Source organism: Symphalangus syndactylus, chromosome 6 (assembly GCF_028878055.3).
Source record: "Symphalangus syndactylus isolate Jambi chromosome 6, NHGRI_mSymSyn1-v2.1_pri, whole genome shotgun sequence".
In the NCBI taxonomy this organism is placed as follows: Eukaryota; Metazoa; Chordata; class Mammalia; order Primates; family Hylobatidae; genus Symphalangus; species Symphalangus syndactylus.
The window spans coordinates 39039427-39058499 of record NC_072428.2 but is presented as its reverse complement, the minus strand read 5'-3'; the positions used below and the strand labels follow the sequence as shown (position 1 = coordinate 39058499).

The 19073-nt window shown below is 38.1% G+C and overlaps 1 protein-coding gene across 3 annotated transcripts in view; it reads right to left on the bottom strand.

The window, feature by feature from the left end:
* PIK3C2A (phosphatidylinositol-4-phosphate 3-kinase catalytic subunit type 2 alpha) overlaps positions 1–19073 on the bottom strand; it is a 125171-nt gene that overhangs the window by 48153 nt on the left and 57945 nt on the right. For 2 of the 3 annotated variants that reach the window (XM_055282244.2, XM_055282242.2), the window contains exons 4-12: positions 18889–19046; positions 16748–16868; positions 15586–15697; positions 13925–14004; positions 13733–13796; positions 4494–4637; positions 3132–3180; positions 2837–3047; positions 234–356 (exon numbers count right to left, since the gene is read on the bottom strand). In XM_055282244.2, coding sequence (XP_055138219.1) covers positions 234–356; positions 2837–3047; positions 3132–3180; positions 4494–4637; positions 13733–13796; positions 13925–14004; positions 15586–15697; positions 16748–16868; positions 18889–19046 — 1062 coding nt within the window. The remainder of the gene's footprint in view (positions 1–233; positions 357–2836; positions 3048–3131; positions 3181–4493; positions 4638–13732; positions 13797–13924; positions 14005–15585; positions 15698–16747; positions 16869–18888; positions 19047–19073) is intronic. The other variant, XM_063641926.1, reaches the window with a different exon arrangement.

The window sequence follows — 19073 nt, the reverse complement described above, 5'->3', positions numbered from 1 at the left end:
AAAGTGCTGGGATTACAGGTGTGAGCCACCGCGCCCGGCCAGTATTTCATATTTTTTAATGAGAATTTCAGTCTGTTCTATAAAATCATATCTAGAAGAGATCTTAAGACATAAGTAAGAAGTTAATGAATTTCAATGAAAATTGCAATAAAAATTAAAGTTAGGATGCACACATTGGAAAAAGTAAAGAACGGGACACACTGAAAGAATAAAAAGCCAGAAATTTCACTTACAGTTCATCCCATTTAATAAGATAGAAGAAATTCTTGTAAGTGCCAACCTTCTTTGATTGAATAGGTTTAAAAAGATCCTTTCCATTGTGAGACAGTGAACATATCAAGTAGTATTTTTCGTAACTGAGAAAAGAAAGTTTAACTTGATTTCTATCATAATACAAATTAGTTAACTAATACAAATACATTAGCAGTTCTTCCTCCAAAGAGACTAATATCTGAAATAATCTAGTCACCTTTCATTTGAATTTTCAGAAGTCCATCTGAAATTTAACCACTGCAAATTCTATGAAAATAGAAAAGAGGTTTGGTAAAGGGGATAAAAAGGGGAATGTATGTTCTTAGGTCCCAGTTTAAAGCACGGTCATAATAACACCAGCTGGAAAATTTACTTTAATTTTGTGCTCAGTTAGTTATTAGCTTCAGATTTTAGTTGAACAACACTGAATAATGTATTTATTCATTTCTAGGTAGAAAGAGTACAAACATTACCTTCCCTAGGTGCATTTTCCTTTGCTAAGCTACTGAAATAGAGTCAGCTAAGCATGTGCCTCACTTGCATTAAGCCAATCTTCCTAGTCTATTGGGAGTCTTCCATTTATGGGAACAGATGCTATTGTATTCTCTCATTAGATTGCAGTGACTCAGCCACTAACTGCCAAGTACACAGCTGGTTGGATACAGTCAGGTAATCTTGTAAAGCAGGAGTCTTAGATTCAATAAAATTGTACTCTACTTAATCTAACTTACTGCTAGCCTTACATGTTAACCACTCTGTTCATATATACAATTTCTTTATCATTCTAAATTTAATTCAAATCAAATTTCGTTGGTTCACACAATACCCCTAAGCTAACTATTTGGTTATTTTTCTCAACTTTATTCCATTTACTCCTATTTATGTCAACATTTTATTCACTTACTTTCTATCTTTATCACCGTTTTCTGTATTGTCTTCTACTGGGTATTGTGTTCACCTCATTAGTGTCCCTATGTATATTTGTGTGTGTCTATGTACAAACGTGTGTGTGTGTGTGTGTGTGTGTGTGTGTGTGTCTATGGAGAATGTGGAGATTGTTATCCCTGTAATGAAATACCTTCAGATACCATCAATATCCATTTAAATGCAAGTTCCAGAAGAGTACAGGTTTTTTGCTGCCTTGTACTACTTAATCTCCGGTACTAAGAATACTGCCCACAGATGGTGCTCAATAAATACTTATTGAATAAATTAAAACATCACTTTTAAGTCACTAAATTATTATTATATTTTAATCTAAAGCCCAATTTAAGCAAAACTTATGTTTGATATTTCTTCAGTAGACTTTTTTATAGCATTAAGCTACTATAAAACTATTTCACTAAAAATATTTCTGACTTTTCAGTTCATACATTCATTTTCAAACACACTAAAACTGGCGGCCGGGTGTGGTGGCTCATGCCTGTAATCCCAGAACTTTGGGAGACTGAGGTAGGCAGATCACTTGAGGTCAGGAGTTTGAGACCAGCCTGGCCAACAAGGTGAAATCTCGTCTCTACTAAAAATACAAAAATTAGCCGGGCATGGTGGTGCACACCTATAATCCTAGCTACTGGGGGCGCTGAGGCACAAGAATTGCTTGAACCCTGGAAGCAGAGGTTGCAGTGAGCCGAGATCGTGCCACTGCACTCTACCCTGGGCAACAATACAAGACTCCATCTCAAAAAAAAAAAAGAATGAACAAACACCAGTCTTAAATTGGCTAATTAATTGACATTTGCTCTGTTTTCCTGCTATATTTGCTCTGTTTTCCTGCTATATTTTCCTGCTTTTGGCATGTAAAGAGTTACTTTTTTTTTACTGGAAGTGCTTCAAACACCTCTGTAATTTTTAAGAGAATAACGTAAGTATCTGCTGGTTAGCCATTTAAACACCAAGATAATAGTGGTTGATGGCATTTTACAAGATTAGAATAGTTGCTAGATAAAGCTGCACATATTTTCTTTTATGTTTTATTTTTATTTTTTTGAGACAGGGTCTTGCTCTGTCACCCAGGCTGGAGTGCAGTGGCATGATTATAGCTCACTGCAGTCTTCATCTGCTGGCTTGAGCAATACTCCTGCCTCAGCCTTCTGAGTAGCTGGGACTACAGGTGCACACCACCACTGGCTATTTTTTTTTTTTAAATGGAGTTTAGCTCTTGTTGCCAAGGCTGGAGTGCAATGGTGCAATCTTGGTTCATCGCAACCTCCACCTCCTGGGTTCAAGTGATTCTCCTGCCTCAGCCTCCCAAGTAGCTGGGATTACAGGCATGTGCCACCACACCCGGCTAATTTTGTATTTTTAGTAGAGACAGGGTTTCTCCATGTTTGTCAGGCTGGTCTCGAACTCCTGACTTCAGGTGATCCACCCGCTTCAGCCTCCCAAAGTGCTGGGATTACAGGCATGAGCCACCGTGCCTGACCAGCTAATTTTTTAAAAACACTTTTTAGTAGAGATGAGGTCTCATTGCCAAGGCTGGTCTCCAACTCCTGGGCTCAAGCAATCCTCCCACTGTGGCCTCACAAAACCTTGGGATTACAGGTGCAAGCCACCATGCCTGGCTGCTTAAACCGTTACTTACTTTGATACCCAATTACTTGAAATTCCATGAGCAGCAAAAATAGTAAACTGGAGCTGCTCTGTTGTAGTCCATGCTTCCTTGACACTCTTGCTACTTTGGGCACAGTCTGTAGGACTCCTACCAGAATTTGCATGGAGTCTGAGAAGATCATAAATTGCTGCAGTTAATTGGTTTATGCTTACTTGAACAGGATTTTCAGGATTAAGTGAGCCTAGATTTAAAAAAAAAAAAAAAGTTAATAGATTCTCTGAAAAGGCGATGATTATTGCTAAAATTTAAAGATTTAAACACATACCCCTAGTTGAACTCTTGCTAGTGTCTTCTCCTCCAAACAAAGAAGTCACCTACACATGCACACACACACACAATAGTCAGAAAATTGCCTATGACATAATATAAAATGTCAAATACTATGTCAGAGAAACTCTTTCCAGGGGAAACCTCCCAAGTATCTACAGAATTAATAAAACAATAAATAAATAATGCAAAAAGAAAGGGAAAACCACAACCAAGATTATTTTTAGTATTAAGAAAATCAGAATAACTAAAAACTACTGTAAAATATCACAGAAACACAATAAAATCTGCTTGGTTAATATTAATTTGGAATCTAGAAGTGACAAGTACAGTATTTTTCCATTAGTCGCTCTAAAACAACATAAGAATATCCTTAAAGAAAAAAATCTAGAACTCTATTACCACTTGGTTAGTGACTCAAAAAAGTGCTTATAATTATCTAAACTGACTCCCCTCCTATCTATTGTCTGCTCCTTTATCCAGCAAATGGGTAAATAGAAGCCTCAGACAAAATTAGGTCCATGGTAGTTGATCACCTCCAAGTAATTTCATATATATGTGTGTGTGTGTGTGTGTGTGTGTATGAGTGTGTGTATGAGTGTGTGTATGTATATATGTATGTTTCTAAAAAGAAGCACATAAAAAAGTAGAAAAAAAGAAACCCACATCTCTACATACCATATGGATAGGATCTCTCTGAGAATGTATGGACTATGTTATCTCCTAGATATCGAGGGGCACACCATCAACACAACTTTTCTATCCTTTGTATTTATTGTGGCCTGTGAGACGCACCCCTTCTTTTATCCTTGCAATTAAAGATATAAACGTCCCTATGAAGCAAGTTAATTAAATCCCCTTGGAAATATCATGAGGGACAGCTTTTATTAAAAGCAACAGTATAATCTAAAGGGAAGGCCCCTAACTTGGCTGCTTCTGAGGCATTACAGCTGAGGCCCTTGGTCTTTTCAACAGGGAGTATTAGCCAAAGTAGAACTTCCCCCACTGATAATCAGGACGCTTCCACCCCAAGGGAGAAGTGATAGTTATTGTCCTCCAGGTCTTCTAAGCTCAATTATCTATCCTTAAACCCCAAACCAACTTATTTATGCCAGAGATCCTCCTCTATACACAAAGGGTTCACAGTTTGACATCCACCTGTTGAATGTCAACTCTCATAAAGCTCTTCCAAGGCAGCCCAACTTCTTACCAAGGAATCCCCACCTAACCAAGTAAGTGATTCAACCCAAAAGTAAAAGCCAAAGTTAAAATGACAATATTTTGTCTAGGAGAAGGCAAAAATCTCCTGTTTAAGTGCATATTTGCATGTAATAAAATCCTAGTTACCAAAAATACTCACATCAGCAGTTTTACTCCTTGGAAGATTAATTGCTCTCTTTAGCTTCTTTACTGATTCTGTAATGGCAAGAGTCTCGACACCATCTAAAGCACTACAGATTTTTCTTACAGCTTTAATTACTTGATCTACTGCTCGGTGCTGGTTCTTTAAAAATAAAAAATAAAATAAAAATAGGTAGGTGAAATTTAAAGGACCAATTCCAGAGACGAAGTCAGAAACTAGGTATCTTAGATATCCCTAACAGATATCCTGTACTCTTTTGTGATGAAAAAGAAAAAAGATAGCTTTTCAATTGTATAGTTTATTTCAGAGTAGGAAAAGGCAAGGCCTGGTTAATTTTCACTTCATCTGACACAATTATTCATATGCAAATTGCTATTAATTTTACATTAGAATCAGAAGTAGAAGCATAAATTAGTAACAAATCACTAAAACTAGAGCTATTTTTTTCTTATTCTCATTTGGAAATAATTTCCACATTGAAAATAACCCTTCTCTTCCTCCTGCAAAAACACGGTATCAAAAACCAAGTTCTTCAGAGGTTGGACACATATTAATAACACTGGGCAACATTTACCTGAAAAGTACATATCTCATTAAGAAACATTCTTATATAATGTATTAATTCATAAAACATTTATGCCAAACTTTTATGCCAAGTACTGTTAGAATGGGCTGAAACTCAGTACTATACCACCCCTCAAAAATTTAAATTTTTCCACCCTTGAGGCTTGGCTACTATAAACCTTCACCTTCAAGCTTAAATGAAACCACCTAATTTTCTCAAGTACCCAATTACCCTGCAGTCTTCGGGGCCTGTTTTCTAGCTCCTCATTTTTGCTTATTTGACTTATACTTCCTGCTTCCTTTTACTTCACTCACCTTCATGCAAAAATCTTTCCAGTTTTGAAGGTCATGCCATTCTCCTATATTACTTCATATTACTTTGCTTTTTTTTTTTTTTTTTTGACGGACTCTCATTCTGTTGCCCAGGCTGGAGTGCAGTGGTGGGATCTTGGCTCACTGCAACCTCCACCTCCCGGGTTCAAGTGATTCTCCTGCCTCAGCCTCCCAAGTAGCTGGGATTACAGGTGTCTGCCACCATGCCTGGCTAATTTTTGTATTTTTAGTAGAGATGGGGTTTCACCATGTTGGTCAGGATGGTCTCAAACTCCTGACCTCAGGTGATCCGCCCACCTCAGCCTCCCAAAGTGCTGGGATGACATGCGTGAGCCACTGCGCCCGGTGTATATTACTCTTTAAGTGCCAATTATCAATTTATTGTCTATCAGTTCCAAATCCACCCTTCCACTGCTCTCCTTTCTGATACTAGAGCTAGACCCTATAAACATTTCTCTTTGCCAAGCTAGTGCATTTTTAGGTTTTGTCAATTGAACACACAGAAAGGACCCTCCAAGGCAAGAGCATTAGGAAGACACTTCCTATTTGGGTTCCTGCCTTCTAATTTTTTAAAAAAGTCTTTTAATTTTTATTACTCAAAAAAGCTTCATCTTTTATTTAGCTTTCTGACTCTGTGCTTGTGCTATCAACACTTTCACAATGATTTTCTGCTCCTTGATAAGGAAAGCATGCTTGATCCTGTCACTAACACATTTAGCACACATGGAATCACCATAGGCCCTGCTGACATGTTTTTTGTTTTGGACAATCTCATAAGAGCTTTAGGTCTCACAGCACGAACCCCTCAAAGTCTACCTGAGTACACACCACATGCAGATTTTGGTGCCTTCCCAACCTTCTTGGTACAAAGGTAAACAATTCTATTACCAGGGGTTCAGGACAGCCTAGTTTCGTTAGAGGCTAGGAAAGCTTATGAGGGTATGCCAAATGCCCCGGAAGAGGAAAAACAGCCAGCTTGCTTTTTTTTCTTTTTTTTAATTCAGTGTGACAGCTCAGTAGTCCTCAAAAGCTACCTCTAGCTGCACCCTCATGCTATGTTCTCCTACCTGACAGCTTTGGCTAAAGTTATCTAGCAGGTTTCTTTGCCATAGGCAACTATGTATTCCTGTGAGAGCCATACTCTCTTCAAAGAGGCTAAATTTCAGTCTAAGGTTGGGGGAGAGACTTTATCACAGTCCTTAGAGTGTTTTACTGTCCTTGTTTCCTCAGCCTAGAGGTGACAGCTGCTTTTATGCACCTCCTATCGCTGCACCCCTTAGAGTAGGATTGGCAAGCTTTTCCTTTAAAAGGCCAGTTAGTAAATATTTTAGGCTTTGTGGGCCATACAGTCTCTGGCACCAATTCAGCTCTGCCATTAAAGCATGAACACAGACACAAACAATACATAAACAAATGACCAAATGACTGTCACTATAGGTCCAATAAAACTTTATTTACAAAAACAGAGAGCAGGCCAGATTTGGTGTGTGAGTCATAGTATGCCAATTCCTGCCTTACAGTCCTCTTTCGCCCTTTAAAGCAATTAATCATCTTTTACTAATTTATGATTTTTTTTTTTTTTGAGACAAAATCTCACTTTTGCCCCCCAGGCTGGAGTGCGATGGTGTGATCTTGTCTCACTGCAACCTCCACCTCCCGGGTTCAAGCATTTCTCCTGCCGCAGCCTCCCAAGTAGCTGTGATTACAGGTGCCTGCCACCATGCCCAGCTAATTTTATATATATTTTTTAAGTAGAGACGAGGTTTCACCACGTTGGCCAGGCTGGTCTCGAACTCCTGACCTCAGGTGATCCGCCTGCCTCAGCCTCCCAAAGTGCTGGGATTACAGGCGTGAGCCACCACGCCCGGCCTAATGATTCTTTAAATTTCCTTTTTTTTTTTTCTTTTTTTTTGAGGTAGAATCTCACTCTGTCACCCAGGCTGGAGTGCAGTGGCATGATCTCAGCTCACTGCAACCTTCGCCTCCTGGGTTCAAATGATTCTCCTGCCTCAGCCTCCCGAGAAGGTGGGATTACAGGCATATGCCACCATGCCCGGCTAATTTTATAATTTTAGTAGAGACTGGCTTTCGCCATATTGGGCTGGTCTCGAACCCCTGACCTCAGGTGATCCACCCACCTCCACCTCCTAAAGTGCTAGGATTACAGGCGTGAGCCACCATGCCATGTCTAAATTTCCCTTTTCAAATAACTTAGTACAGTTTCCGTCTCCTGGCTGGCCCACGCTGATACATCTTACTACTGACATGGTCATTTCTCCCACTGCATGCCATATTTTCGCACTGGATATTTATCTAACTTTCTACCCTACACCCTGTAATACAAGCCTCAGTTACATAAACGTCCATGTGGAAAATTCACAATATATTCAACCCCCAAACTGTATCCTATTGAAACGTTAACTACAATATCATATGTGGTTACAACCCCTTTGCTTCCAGTCCTTACACCCTCATTCTGACCAAACTCTCTTCTGTCCTCACTGCCTCATTCTGACTAAACTCTTCTCTGCTTCTTCTACCAGGCAGCTGAGCACTTTTAGGAAAATCTTATAGATTCAACAGTCCTCAGTTTCAGCACGAACTTCCATGGCACCCAAAATTCCTTTTATCTGCCCTTGGTCAGCTCTCCTTCCCATTCCCTATAGGATATTAAACCAAACCATTATTCCTTGCCTCAAAACCCCTACTGCCATCCTAACTTCATTTTACCAAATTGAATTAACATTCTATCTTCAGAAAACTAAAGGCCAGGAGTAATCAAAACCTCTGCAACTTCCTAGCTGGGCACAGTGGTGTATGCCTATAATCCTAGCTACCTGGGAAGCTGATGTGGGAGGATCTCTTGAGCCCAGGAGTTTGAAGCCAGCCTGGGCAAGACAGTGAGACCTCCATTTCTTTAAAAAAGATAAAATAAACAAAAACAAAAATAGCTTCAGCAACTTCTTGATCTCCTCCTAAAACCCATCCAAAAGAAACTAAAACATATATCCATGGGCTCATACATAAATGTTTATAACAGCATTATTCGTGATAACCAAAAATTATAAAGTTTAAGTCCAAATGTTAATCATTTGGCAAATAAACAAAATGTAGGGTAGCCTGGAATATTTTTCAGCAAGAAAAAAAGAGAACTATAGATGCCTACTACAACATGGATGAACCTCAAAAACAGTATGGTGTGTGAAAGAAACCAGATGTAAAAAACTACATAGTACATGATTCCATGTACATGAAATGTCCAGAAAAGGCAAAGCTATAGAAATAGGAACCAGATTAGTAGTTGTTTGGGGCTGAGGCTGGGAGTGAGGATTGACTGCAAATCAGTACAAGGAAACTTTTTTGGGAGTGATGAGAATGTTCTAAAACTGGATTGTGGTGATAATTATACAACTCTATGCATTGGCTAAGAATCACTGAATTGTGTGCATATAATGGATACATTTTATGATATATAAATTATACCTCAATAAAGCTATAAAAATAAAGGAGGGGGATAAGTATAATATAGAGTTACTATTTTAGATAAGAAGGTGAGTAAAGAAATCTCTGGTGATATTTGGGCACTGACCTTAAAAAAGTGTAAGGGTGGGCCATGCAAATGTCACAGAGCAAAGCATTTAGAGGGGAACAACACGCACAGGGGTCCCCAGTGGGGAACATAACTGGCAGATAATCAACCAGAAAAAAAAGAAAGGGAAGTGATAAGAAGCCAGATCAGAGAGGTAGTGAGTCATACTGTGCAGAACCTTGAAGCTACAATTAGGGCTTTGAATTTTACTAAGATAGTAAACAGGATTCTCAGCGAAGGAGTGACATGATCTAACACTTTTTAAAGGATTTACAAACGTTATCTTTTCAAAGCCCCACCTTCTGCCTTTGATTTTCTCTTATTTTGCTTTCTGCTCTTCTTTTCTTTTCTTTTTTTTTTTTTAAGACAGGTCTCATTCACCCAGACTGGACTGCAGTGGTGCGATCTCAGCTCACTGCAACCTCTACCGCCTGGTTTCAAGCAATTCTCTTACCTCAGCCCCCTGAGTAGCTGAGATTACAGGTACACACCACCATACGCGGCTAATTTTCCTATTTTCATTTTTAAAATCTTTACCTTTTAATAATTTTAAATTTATAGACAGTTATAAAAAAATACAAAGTTCCCATATAATGTTGGAAGACTAGACTAAGTAAATCTTACATAAACCATGTTACATTTGTCAAAGCTAGACATTAACACTGGTATATTCTATCAAGTAAATTTCAAATTTTATTCAGATTTCACCAACTTTTCCACTAATGAGCTTTTTATCTTCCAGAATATAATCCAGGATATCAAATTACATTTAGTGACTTATTTTCAAAAGATCATTTTGGTTGCCTGTGGAAGACATAATGCAGAGGGCAGGGGTAGACACTGGGAAATTAGTAAGAAACTACTGCAGTTGACTAGAGTATAGCTTCGGTAGTGATGAAAGTGCTCACATTCTAAACGTGTTTTCAAGGTAGAGTTGACCAGAATTAGACTGAATGTGAAATGTATAAGATCTTTTTCTTGAGACATCAAGGATGACTCCAGGGTTTTGGCCTGAGCAAATGGAAGACAAAATTGCCATTTATTAAAAAGGGAAATAATGAGATCAGGCTATGCATGTGTAGGGAAGGGGGTATATGAGATATCTCTGTACCTTCCTCTCAGTTTGCTCTGAACCTAATATTGCTCTTAAAAAATAAATTCTTAAAAAGAGGAAGGGAAAGCTGATGGATGAATAGATATGAAGGATACTATAAAAAATTCAGTTTTGTACATCTTAAATTTGAGATGTCAATTAATTAGATATTCACATAAAGATGTCAAGTAATAGATATTTGAGTCTGGTGTTGTGGAAAAGGTTAAGGTTAGACATATAAATTTCAGAGTCAATCAGTATAGGGATATACCAAGATCACCTAGGATGTGAATACAGAGAGAAGAGGTCCTAGAACTGAGCCGTGGGAATATGCTGATGTTTAGTAGTCAGGAAGATAAGGAAGAAGCCACAAGTAAGAGTGAGACAGAGCAGCTAATGGAAATAAGAAAAGCAAGAAGGTGGTATCCCAGAGGCCAAACTAAGTATTTCAAAAAGAAAGACATGATCAACTGTATCAAAAAATACAGACAGGTTGAGAAGAATAAAGAGTTGGTGGGCATGGTGGCTCACATCTGTAATCCTAACACTTTGGGAGGCCGAAGCAAGAAGATTGTTTGAGCCCAGGAGTTCAAGACCAGCCCAGACAACATAGAGAAATCTGCAGGGGGTTGCAGCTGCAGTGATCTGTGATCACACCACTGCACTCCAGCTTGGGCGACAGAGTGACACCCTGTCATCCATCCATCCATCCATCCATCCATCAATCGATCAACAGATTAGGAACTGACTACTGAATTCAGGATCATGGAAATCCTTGATGACCTTAATAATTACAGTTTCAGGGAAGTACTAAACTGATTGGAGTGGGCATATAAGAGAATGGGAAGAAAGGAAATGGAAGCGACAAAACCACTTAGCTTTCAGAAGTTTTGCGGCAAGAATAGAGAAATGGTGTGGCTCCTGCGACGGGGGGCGGGGTGGGGATTTTTTTGTTTTAAGATGGGCAACTCTTCTTCTTCATCTACAATGATTTTCCTGGTGACCTCATCCTGCCTATGGCTGCAAAATACAATTTATATTCTGATGATTTCCAAGTTTATTATCTCTAGCCTGGACACTCCATATGAAACTCCAGATTCTAGTAAACTCCAGCTTACCAGAGATATTCAGTGAATATTTTTGAATAAATATATTTATATGTTGATAAGAATGTACTTGTAGATAGAAATATGGAAGCCATCCTACACTCATACTCTTTCCCCTTCACTCACATCTCATCACCTATTAAAATCTTTTCAATTTTATCTCCTAAATATTGTTAATCAGTTCTTTCCTTTTTAACTTCTCCATGCTCTTTATCTTTCACCTGGACTACTATAAAAACCTTTCTAAATACTCGCTCTGAAACCAATCCCAATCGGAAATCTAACTTCCACAATACAGCCAGAGTGATTTCAGATCACAGGGCTAAACAATTCACCCAACCCACTCTAGGCTAAAAACACCTTAAGTGGCTAGAGCAGGAGTCGGCCAACTTTTTCTGTACAGGGCCAAACAGTAACAGCTTAGGTTTTGCCGGATATACAATCTCTGTTCCAACTACTCAACTCTAGTGTTGGAGCACAAATGTAAATGACAAGAGACAGTATGTTAAAAAAAAAAAAAAGGGGGGGGGGGATATGGGGCCAGGCGCAGTGACTCATGCCTGTAATTCCAGCACTATGGGAGGCCAAGGCGAGTGGATCACTTGAGGTCAGGAGTTTGAAACCAGCCTGACCAACACGGTGAAACCCTGTCTCTACCAAAAATACAAAAATTAGCCAGGCGTGGTGGCACACACCTGTAATCCCAGCTACTAGGGAGGCTGAGGTGGGAAGAATCACTTGAACCCGGGAGGCAGAGATTACAGTGAGCCAAGATCACATCACTGAATTCCAGCCTGGGTGACAAGGTGAGACTCTGTCTCAAAAAACAAAAAACAACAACAACAAAAAAATCCAGGAGTGTGGTTTTGTTAAATTTTTTTTTTTTAATTTACAAATTAGAAAGTAGACTGGATATGGTCTCCTGACCTAGAAGATAAAGTAAAATTCCTTAACATGGATTATAAGTACAACAATCACATAGCTATCAATGTCATCTGCCAATCTTCATTTTATACTTTGTACTCTTATCACAGAATTGCTTATACTTCCATGTAAATATCACACCTATCTGCTTTTGTGTATATGCCCTTCCCAATTTTTTTCTTGCTAACTATATAAGACTTGGTTCAGGGAACATCCCTTCTAAGAGGCCTTCCTTGAACCCTCAACTTAGGTAAGGTGCCCTTCCTTGATCTCCTTAACTCCAAGGCATACCTCTATAATACATTTTACTATACTATATTGATGTTTTGTTTAAATCCCTCGCCACTAGTTTTTAAGTTCCTGATAGGTGGGGACTAGGTCATTCATTTTCATAACTCTAGCATTCAGCATATAGTAAGCATCCAATAAATGCTTTTAGAGTTGAACTGAAGGTTCTTCTTGGCAACAGAGCTGAAGTGAGAATAAACATGTTAATTTAAGCATTACTGAAAATTTTGGGGGTAAGTTAGGTCCAAAAACAAGACATTAAACATTAATGTCAAGAATATAGTTTTGGCTGGGCACGGTGGCTCACGCCTGTAACCCCAGCACTTTAGATGGCCGAGGTGGGAGGATCACTTGAGGTCAGGAGTTCGAGACCAGCCTGGCCAAAATAGTGAAACCCCATCTCTACTAAAAAATATAAAAATTAGCCAGACATGGTGAGGCATGCCTCTAATCCTAGCTACTCAGGAGGCTGAGGCAGGAGAATCACTTGAACCAGGAGGCAGAAGTTGCAGTGAGCCAAGATCGTGCCACTGCACTCCAGCCTGAGCAACACGTGGAGACTCGGCCTCAAAAAAAAAAAAAAAAAAAAAAAAAAGTCTTTAAGCTTTAATGACTGCCCTATTGGATTCTGGACTTGCATGGGGCCTGTAGCCCCTTTGTTTTGGCCGATCTCTCCCATTTGGAACGGCTATATTTACCCCACGCCTGTACCACCATTGTATCCAGGAAGTAACTAACTTGCTTTTGATTTTACAGGCTTATAGGTGGAAGGGATTTGCCTTGTCTCAGATGAGACTTTGGACTTGAACTTTTGGGTTAATGCTGGAATGAGTTAAGACCTTGGGAGACTATTTGAAGGGCATGATTGTGTTTTGAAATGTGAGGACATGACATTTGGGAGGGGCCAGGGGCACAATGATGTGGTTTGGCTCTATGTCCCCCCCAAATCTCACCTTGAAATGTAATAATCCCCATGTGTCAAGGGCGGGACCAGGTGGCAATAACTGAATCATGGGGGTGGTTTCCCCCATGCTGTTCTCATGATAGTGAGTGAATTTTCATGAGATCTGATGATTTTATAACGGGCCTCATTCGCTTGACCCTCATTCTCTCTCGCTGCCCTGTGAAGAGGTGCCTTCTTCCATGATTTAAGTTTCCTGAGGCCTCCCCAGTCATGCTGAACTGTAAGTCAATTAAACCTATTTTCTTTATAAATTAAAAAGAAGAATATAGTCTTAAAAGTCCTAAAGTATTTAATCCAATGCCAACACTACCATTTAAGAGAAAGAAGCAGCAAGAATCTTTAAGTCATTATGCCAAAATGTGAATTAAGACTTACTTCAATTTGAAGAGCCAGTTCTACTTGGTTGTGATAAGAATCTAAGAGTTCTTCAACAGGGTGTCTGAAAGAAACAACAGTTATTGTGGCTGAAGGATGCTACACACAAAATGATTGTTTTAATCACCAAAATAAGCGTATTTGCATCCAAAAACAAAGTCTGAAAACCTGCAATTAATGCTTTAGATATACCTCCTCATGGCTTCTTTGTAAGGTTTTTCTATTTGATACAGGTGTTTGTTTAAATCCACGGGTGTTTCATCATCTTCTGCCTAAACAAACACATATACACAAAAAAATCAAATCCACTCTTTGGTCTTTCTATTGTCAAATTAAATATAGTTAAGTGTATGATAAAATCTTGAAACTAAAGTGTTTTTCTGAGAACTGAAAATAAAATTCTATCAGAATTAAATATTATTTGTAACTGACTCAGAAAAAAAGTGAGTCAACATCCTGAAAAAAAAACTTGTTTGTTAAATGGAAAACATAAATGCTTTCAAGTCTACTTTCAGATATATAAATAGCTTTTGGAACAAAAACTATTTCTGTTCTATATATAGAGAATAGAGAGCTAAAAACACTTTAAAGATGGCTGATAGCCAAATGAATATGGGGTAGAAAACAGATGGGGAAGAGGTCATTTAAATTTCTGCATTATTTTTTCTAATGATAATAAATTTTCCTCCCACTCCCCATCATGAACAAGGTACTTGCTCTTCCACCCTAAGTCTACATTATGCAAATGTAGTCAAGAACATCATTCCTGGCAGGGTGCGGTGGCTCACGCCTGTAATCCCAGCACTTTGGGAGACTGAGGTAGGTGAATCATTTGAGGCCAGGAGTTCGAGAACAGCCTGGCCAACACAACAAAACCCCGTCTCTATCAAAAATACAAAAAAAAAAAATTAGCTGGGTGGGTTGGTGCATGCCCGCAGTTCCAGCTATTCCAGAGGCTGAGGCACGAGAATCGCTTGAGCGTGGGTGGCAGAGGTTGCAGTGAGCTAAGACCACACCATTGCACTACAGCCTGGATGACAGAGGGAAATTCTGTCTCCAAAAGAAAAAAAAAAAGAACATCATTCCTTAAGAAACTGAAAAGTTACCAATGACTGCCAAAATGTACTAAATTTTATGAAATAGTCTTTACCTAATTGAAATGAATTCTACCTAACATAAAAGCAAAACTCAAGGAAACCAAGAAAAAAAGAAAGCAGACATCACTGATATTTTTCCATCCAAAATTCTAACAAATGAAGAATAATTCTCTTCAGAGATTAAAAATTCAATTTTAAGTTCATCAAGGGTTCATGCAGTAAAACAAAATGGCTAAATTTGCTGCATTCTATTTTGCTTTAACCTCAAAAGAAAGCATTGAAAGCACTTTTTTTTTTTTTTTAAAGAACATCCACCTACCGAAGTAGTGAACTTTTAAAACAGGGAATTAGTTTTCATTTTGTGATGAATAATTTATTTTTCTCAGTTTGGTACAAAGGTCAGTGTGGATTTTCTTTTCATCTCCAACCCATATTTAGTATTCAAAATTTTTCCTTCTTCCTCATTCTTCCCTGACCCACCCTGATGTTTTCACTCTTATATAAAGCTATTACCAACCAAACTTTTAATTTCTCCACTTTGATTTTCAAATACACCTCTACCTCTAAGGACTATGTTACCTAAACCTCCATGATTGAACATCTCCCCTCATTTGCTAAGAAGATTCCTGTTGAGGATGAATTCATCACCCCATTCCAACCATGAAATCATGAAAAATGTACAAGTTGAAAATTGGCAAATTAGCAGAATTATTCAGATTCAAACAAATGGAATTCAGTTATAAGGTACACACTTACTGTTCGGGCCAGATTTTGACATATTGCACTGAAGGTCAAGAGTTGTAGTCTAATTTCTGTGTCCCATTTTCGACAGTTTTGAATATGCTCATGACTTCCAAGGCAATGATTACTGTTAAAATATATTAATTATTCACTATTATTCTATTCAAATTAGAAATTATAAAGGTAAGGGTAAAATTTAAATTGTACCTGCATCAGAAATTGAAGAGAATGGTAAAACAGAGACAGTTTTAAAATAAAGTCTGAGCATTTAAACAGAGAAATTATTCTGTACGAGAAGAGTCAATGTAAAAAAGAAAGAAGAGGAAGACAAAGATGAAGAAAGAAATAAGAAAAATAGGGACAGGGCATTTCTAGCAGCCTAGGAGAATAAAATCTGTAAAACAACTGGACTAAATGCTAGATATAATAAATTACAAGGCTGGGCACAGTGACTCACACCCGTAATCCCAGCACTTTGGGAGGCCGAGGCGGGTGGATCACCTGAGGTCGAGAGTTCGAGACCAGCCTGACCAACAGGCTGTATTGTGTAAAAATACAAAATTAGCCGGGCGTGGTGGCACATGTCTGTAATCCCAGCTACTTGGGAGGCTGAGGCAGGAGAATCACTTGAACCCAGGAGGTGGAGGTTGTGGTGAGCCGAGAGTGCACCATTGCACTCCAGCCTGGGTAACAAGAGTGAAACTCCATCTCAAAAAAAAAAAAAAAAAAAAAAGACATAATAAATACCTGGGTAAGAAAAAGATTCATATAATGATTATTTCAGGCAACTAAAAGGAAATCACAGCTGACTACTGTGCATAAGGTAACAGTGCACGTTGCAAAAGGAAAATAGAGTCTATGATGATGTGACTATTGACTCTTTACAGTAAGAAAGACCCATTATATCACTTATTAACCAACTGCCTGAAATTCTTCCTGTAAAGACTACAAGCTCCTTAAGGGAATACAATGTCTCACTTATCTCCGAAACCCCACCACTGTCTTAGACATGACATCTTAGACATCATATATTTCAATAAAAGTTTACTGATTCGATAAATCAATTCAATAGGACCCAATGTATTTCTGCATTATAAATTTAACTTGAAATTCTTCTAGATTAAACCATTAAAAATGAAATTTCCAAGGATGTTGCTCAGTAGTTAAATAAACTTACTTCTGCAGCACTTCCTCTTGACCGCAAACTTTCAGAACATAGCTGCCAACATCTACTTGATTCAAGTCATCATGTACCCAGCAAAGGGCTTGCATTATAATGATTTCTACAGTAGAACTCACTGTAAAAGAGTTAGTCATCATTTGCACTTTGCTCATTTATACTTATTCAAGACTGCATTACTTATAATTTAAGACAGCAGTATACAATAGAAATATAATGCAGTCCACAAATGTAGGCCACATATATAACTTCAAATTTTCTAGTTGCCACATTGAAAAAAGTAAATGGAAAGAGGTGAAGCTAATTTTAATAATATGTTTTATTTAATCTAATACAGTTGGCCCTCTATATATGTTGGTTCTGCATCTGTGGATTCACCAATCATGGAACAAAAATATTTGAAAAGAAAAAAACTGCATCTGTACCAAATATGTACACACTTTTTTCCTTGTCATTATTCCTTAAAAAATACAGTATAGCACATATTTACATAGCATTTACATTGTATTAGGTATTATAACTAATCTAGAGATGATTTAAAGTATACAAGAGTATTACACATTGTATGCCTGTATCAAAACATCACATTACCCTTTCCCTTTGATACTTCAAAAAAAAACACATGTACCCCATAAATATATATATATACCTACTATGTACCCATACAAGTTAAAAATTAAACCAAAAATAAATAAGGTATACAGGAGGATGTGCATCAGTTATACGATAATACTATGTCTTTTTTTATCAGGGATTTGAGCATCCTGGGATTTTGGTATCTGAAGGGGGTCCTGGAACCAATTCCCCACAGATGATATTTAGCAGTATCTAGCAAACAATGATTTTAAATGAATTATAAGAAAAAGATTCACCATTTTAAATGTTTGACATTTGCCTGGTATATTTTCCAATGAAAAAAAAAATACAGCAGGTAGGCTATATATATATATTTTTTTTTTTTTTTTGAGACGGAGTCTCGCTCTGTCGCCCAGGCGGGAGTGCAGTGGTGCAGTCTCGGCTCACTGCAAGCTCCGCCTCCCGGGTTCACGCCATTCTCCTGCCTCAGCCTCTCCGAGTAGCTGGGACCACAGGCGCCCACCACCACGCCCGGCTAATTTTTTTGTATTTTTAGTAGAGACGGGGTTTCACCGTGGTCTCGATCTCCTGACCTCGTGATCCGCCTGCCTCGGCCTCCCAAAGTGCTGGGATTACAAGCATGAGCCACCGCGCCCGGCCTCAGGTAGGCTATATTTTTGAATGAGGTCTAACTCTGTCACCCTCACTGCAGTGAGCCAAGATCATGACATTGCACTCCAGCCCGGGTGGCAGAGTGAGATTCTCTCTCAAAAAGCAACAACAACAACAAAAAAAAAACACAAAACTTTTCCTTTAACAACTAAAAGAATAATTGTTACAGTAGCTAATGGTTTTCTGTTTCAGATTTATATTTTTTCAAAGGGCCTTCAAAAGTACAAAGCTAGAAAGAATGTATCTGAATATTAGACACATTCCTAGCCATAACCATTAAAGAATAAAAACAGCATAATTCTTAGGCCAAAGTACTGTAGAAATACAGGATCTCATTCCTTGGTTGGAATCCCGTTAAGATAATATATATTATGAAATGCAATAAACTCTGCAAGGAAATAAAATTAGTTTTTAAAACTATAAGAAAAAAATTTCCTACAGACTTTGGGAATACATCTCTAGAGAGGATACCCATACCAAGTTTGGAAGAAAGGATTAAAATAAAAGAGCATTATCTTCTCCATAGAAGAACTTAGCAAGATACCTGGAATTTCAATTTCACTGACAGCTCTTTATAAGGAAGCATGCTTCCTGTCATAAAATGAAGCAGAAAAATAAAGAATTAAATTATAATTAGCTTTTCTATCTAATGCTTTTTGGCCTTGGCCAAGAGCCACTGATTAACAAAAGTTACTCAGCACTTTTCAGATAATTAGCTATTTATAAAGGTAACCTGATTCTCTCTCCACTAGTTCTAACCAGAAAACTATCCATATGAATGCCAAAAAGACACATAACAAAATTGGTTTATTAAAAGAATGATAATATTGATATTTTAAACATTTCCCCCTAACAGAGCAAAATAAGAGCTTGAGGAACCATAAACCTACCATCGCACGTAAAAGTAACTGGTAGCTGAAATCCTTCAATGTCAATGGAGACCTTCACACTAGCATTTTCTCCGCATATGTTTCTTTGCGCTGTGACTGGACTTAACAAATAGCCTGGGTTTGTGCGGTGATTGGTATATGGAAATTTGGTCTTCAATCTGTTCACAAGAAAGAAGAAATTAAAT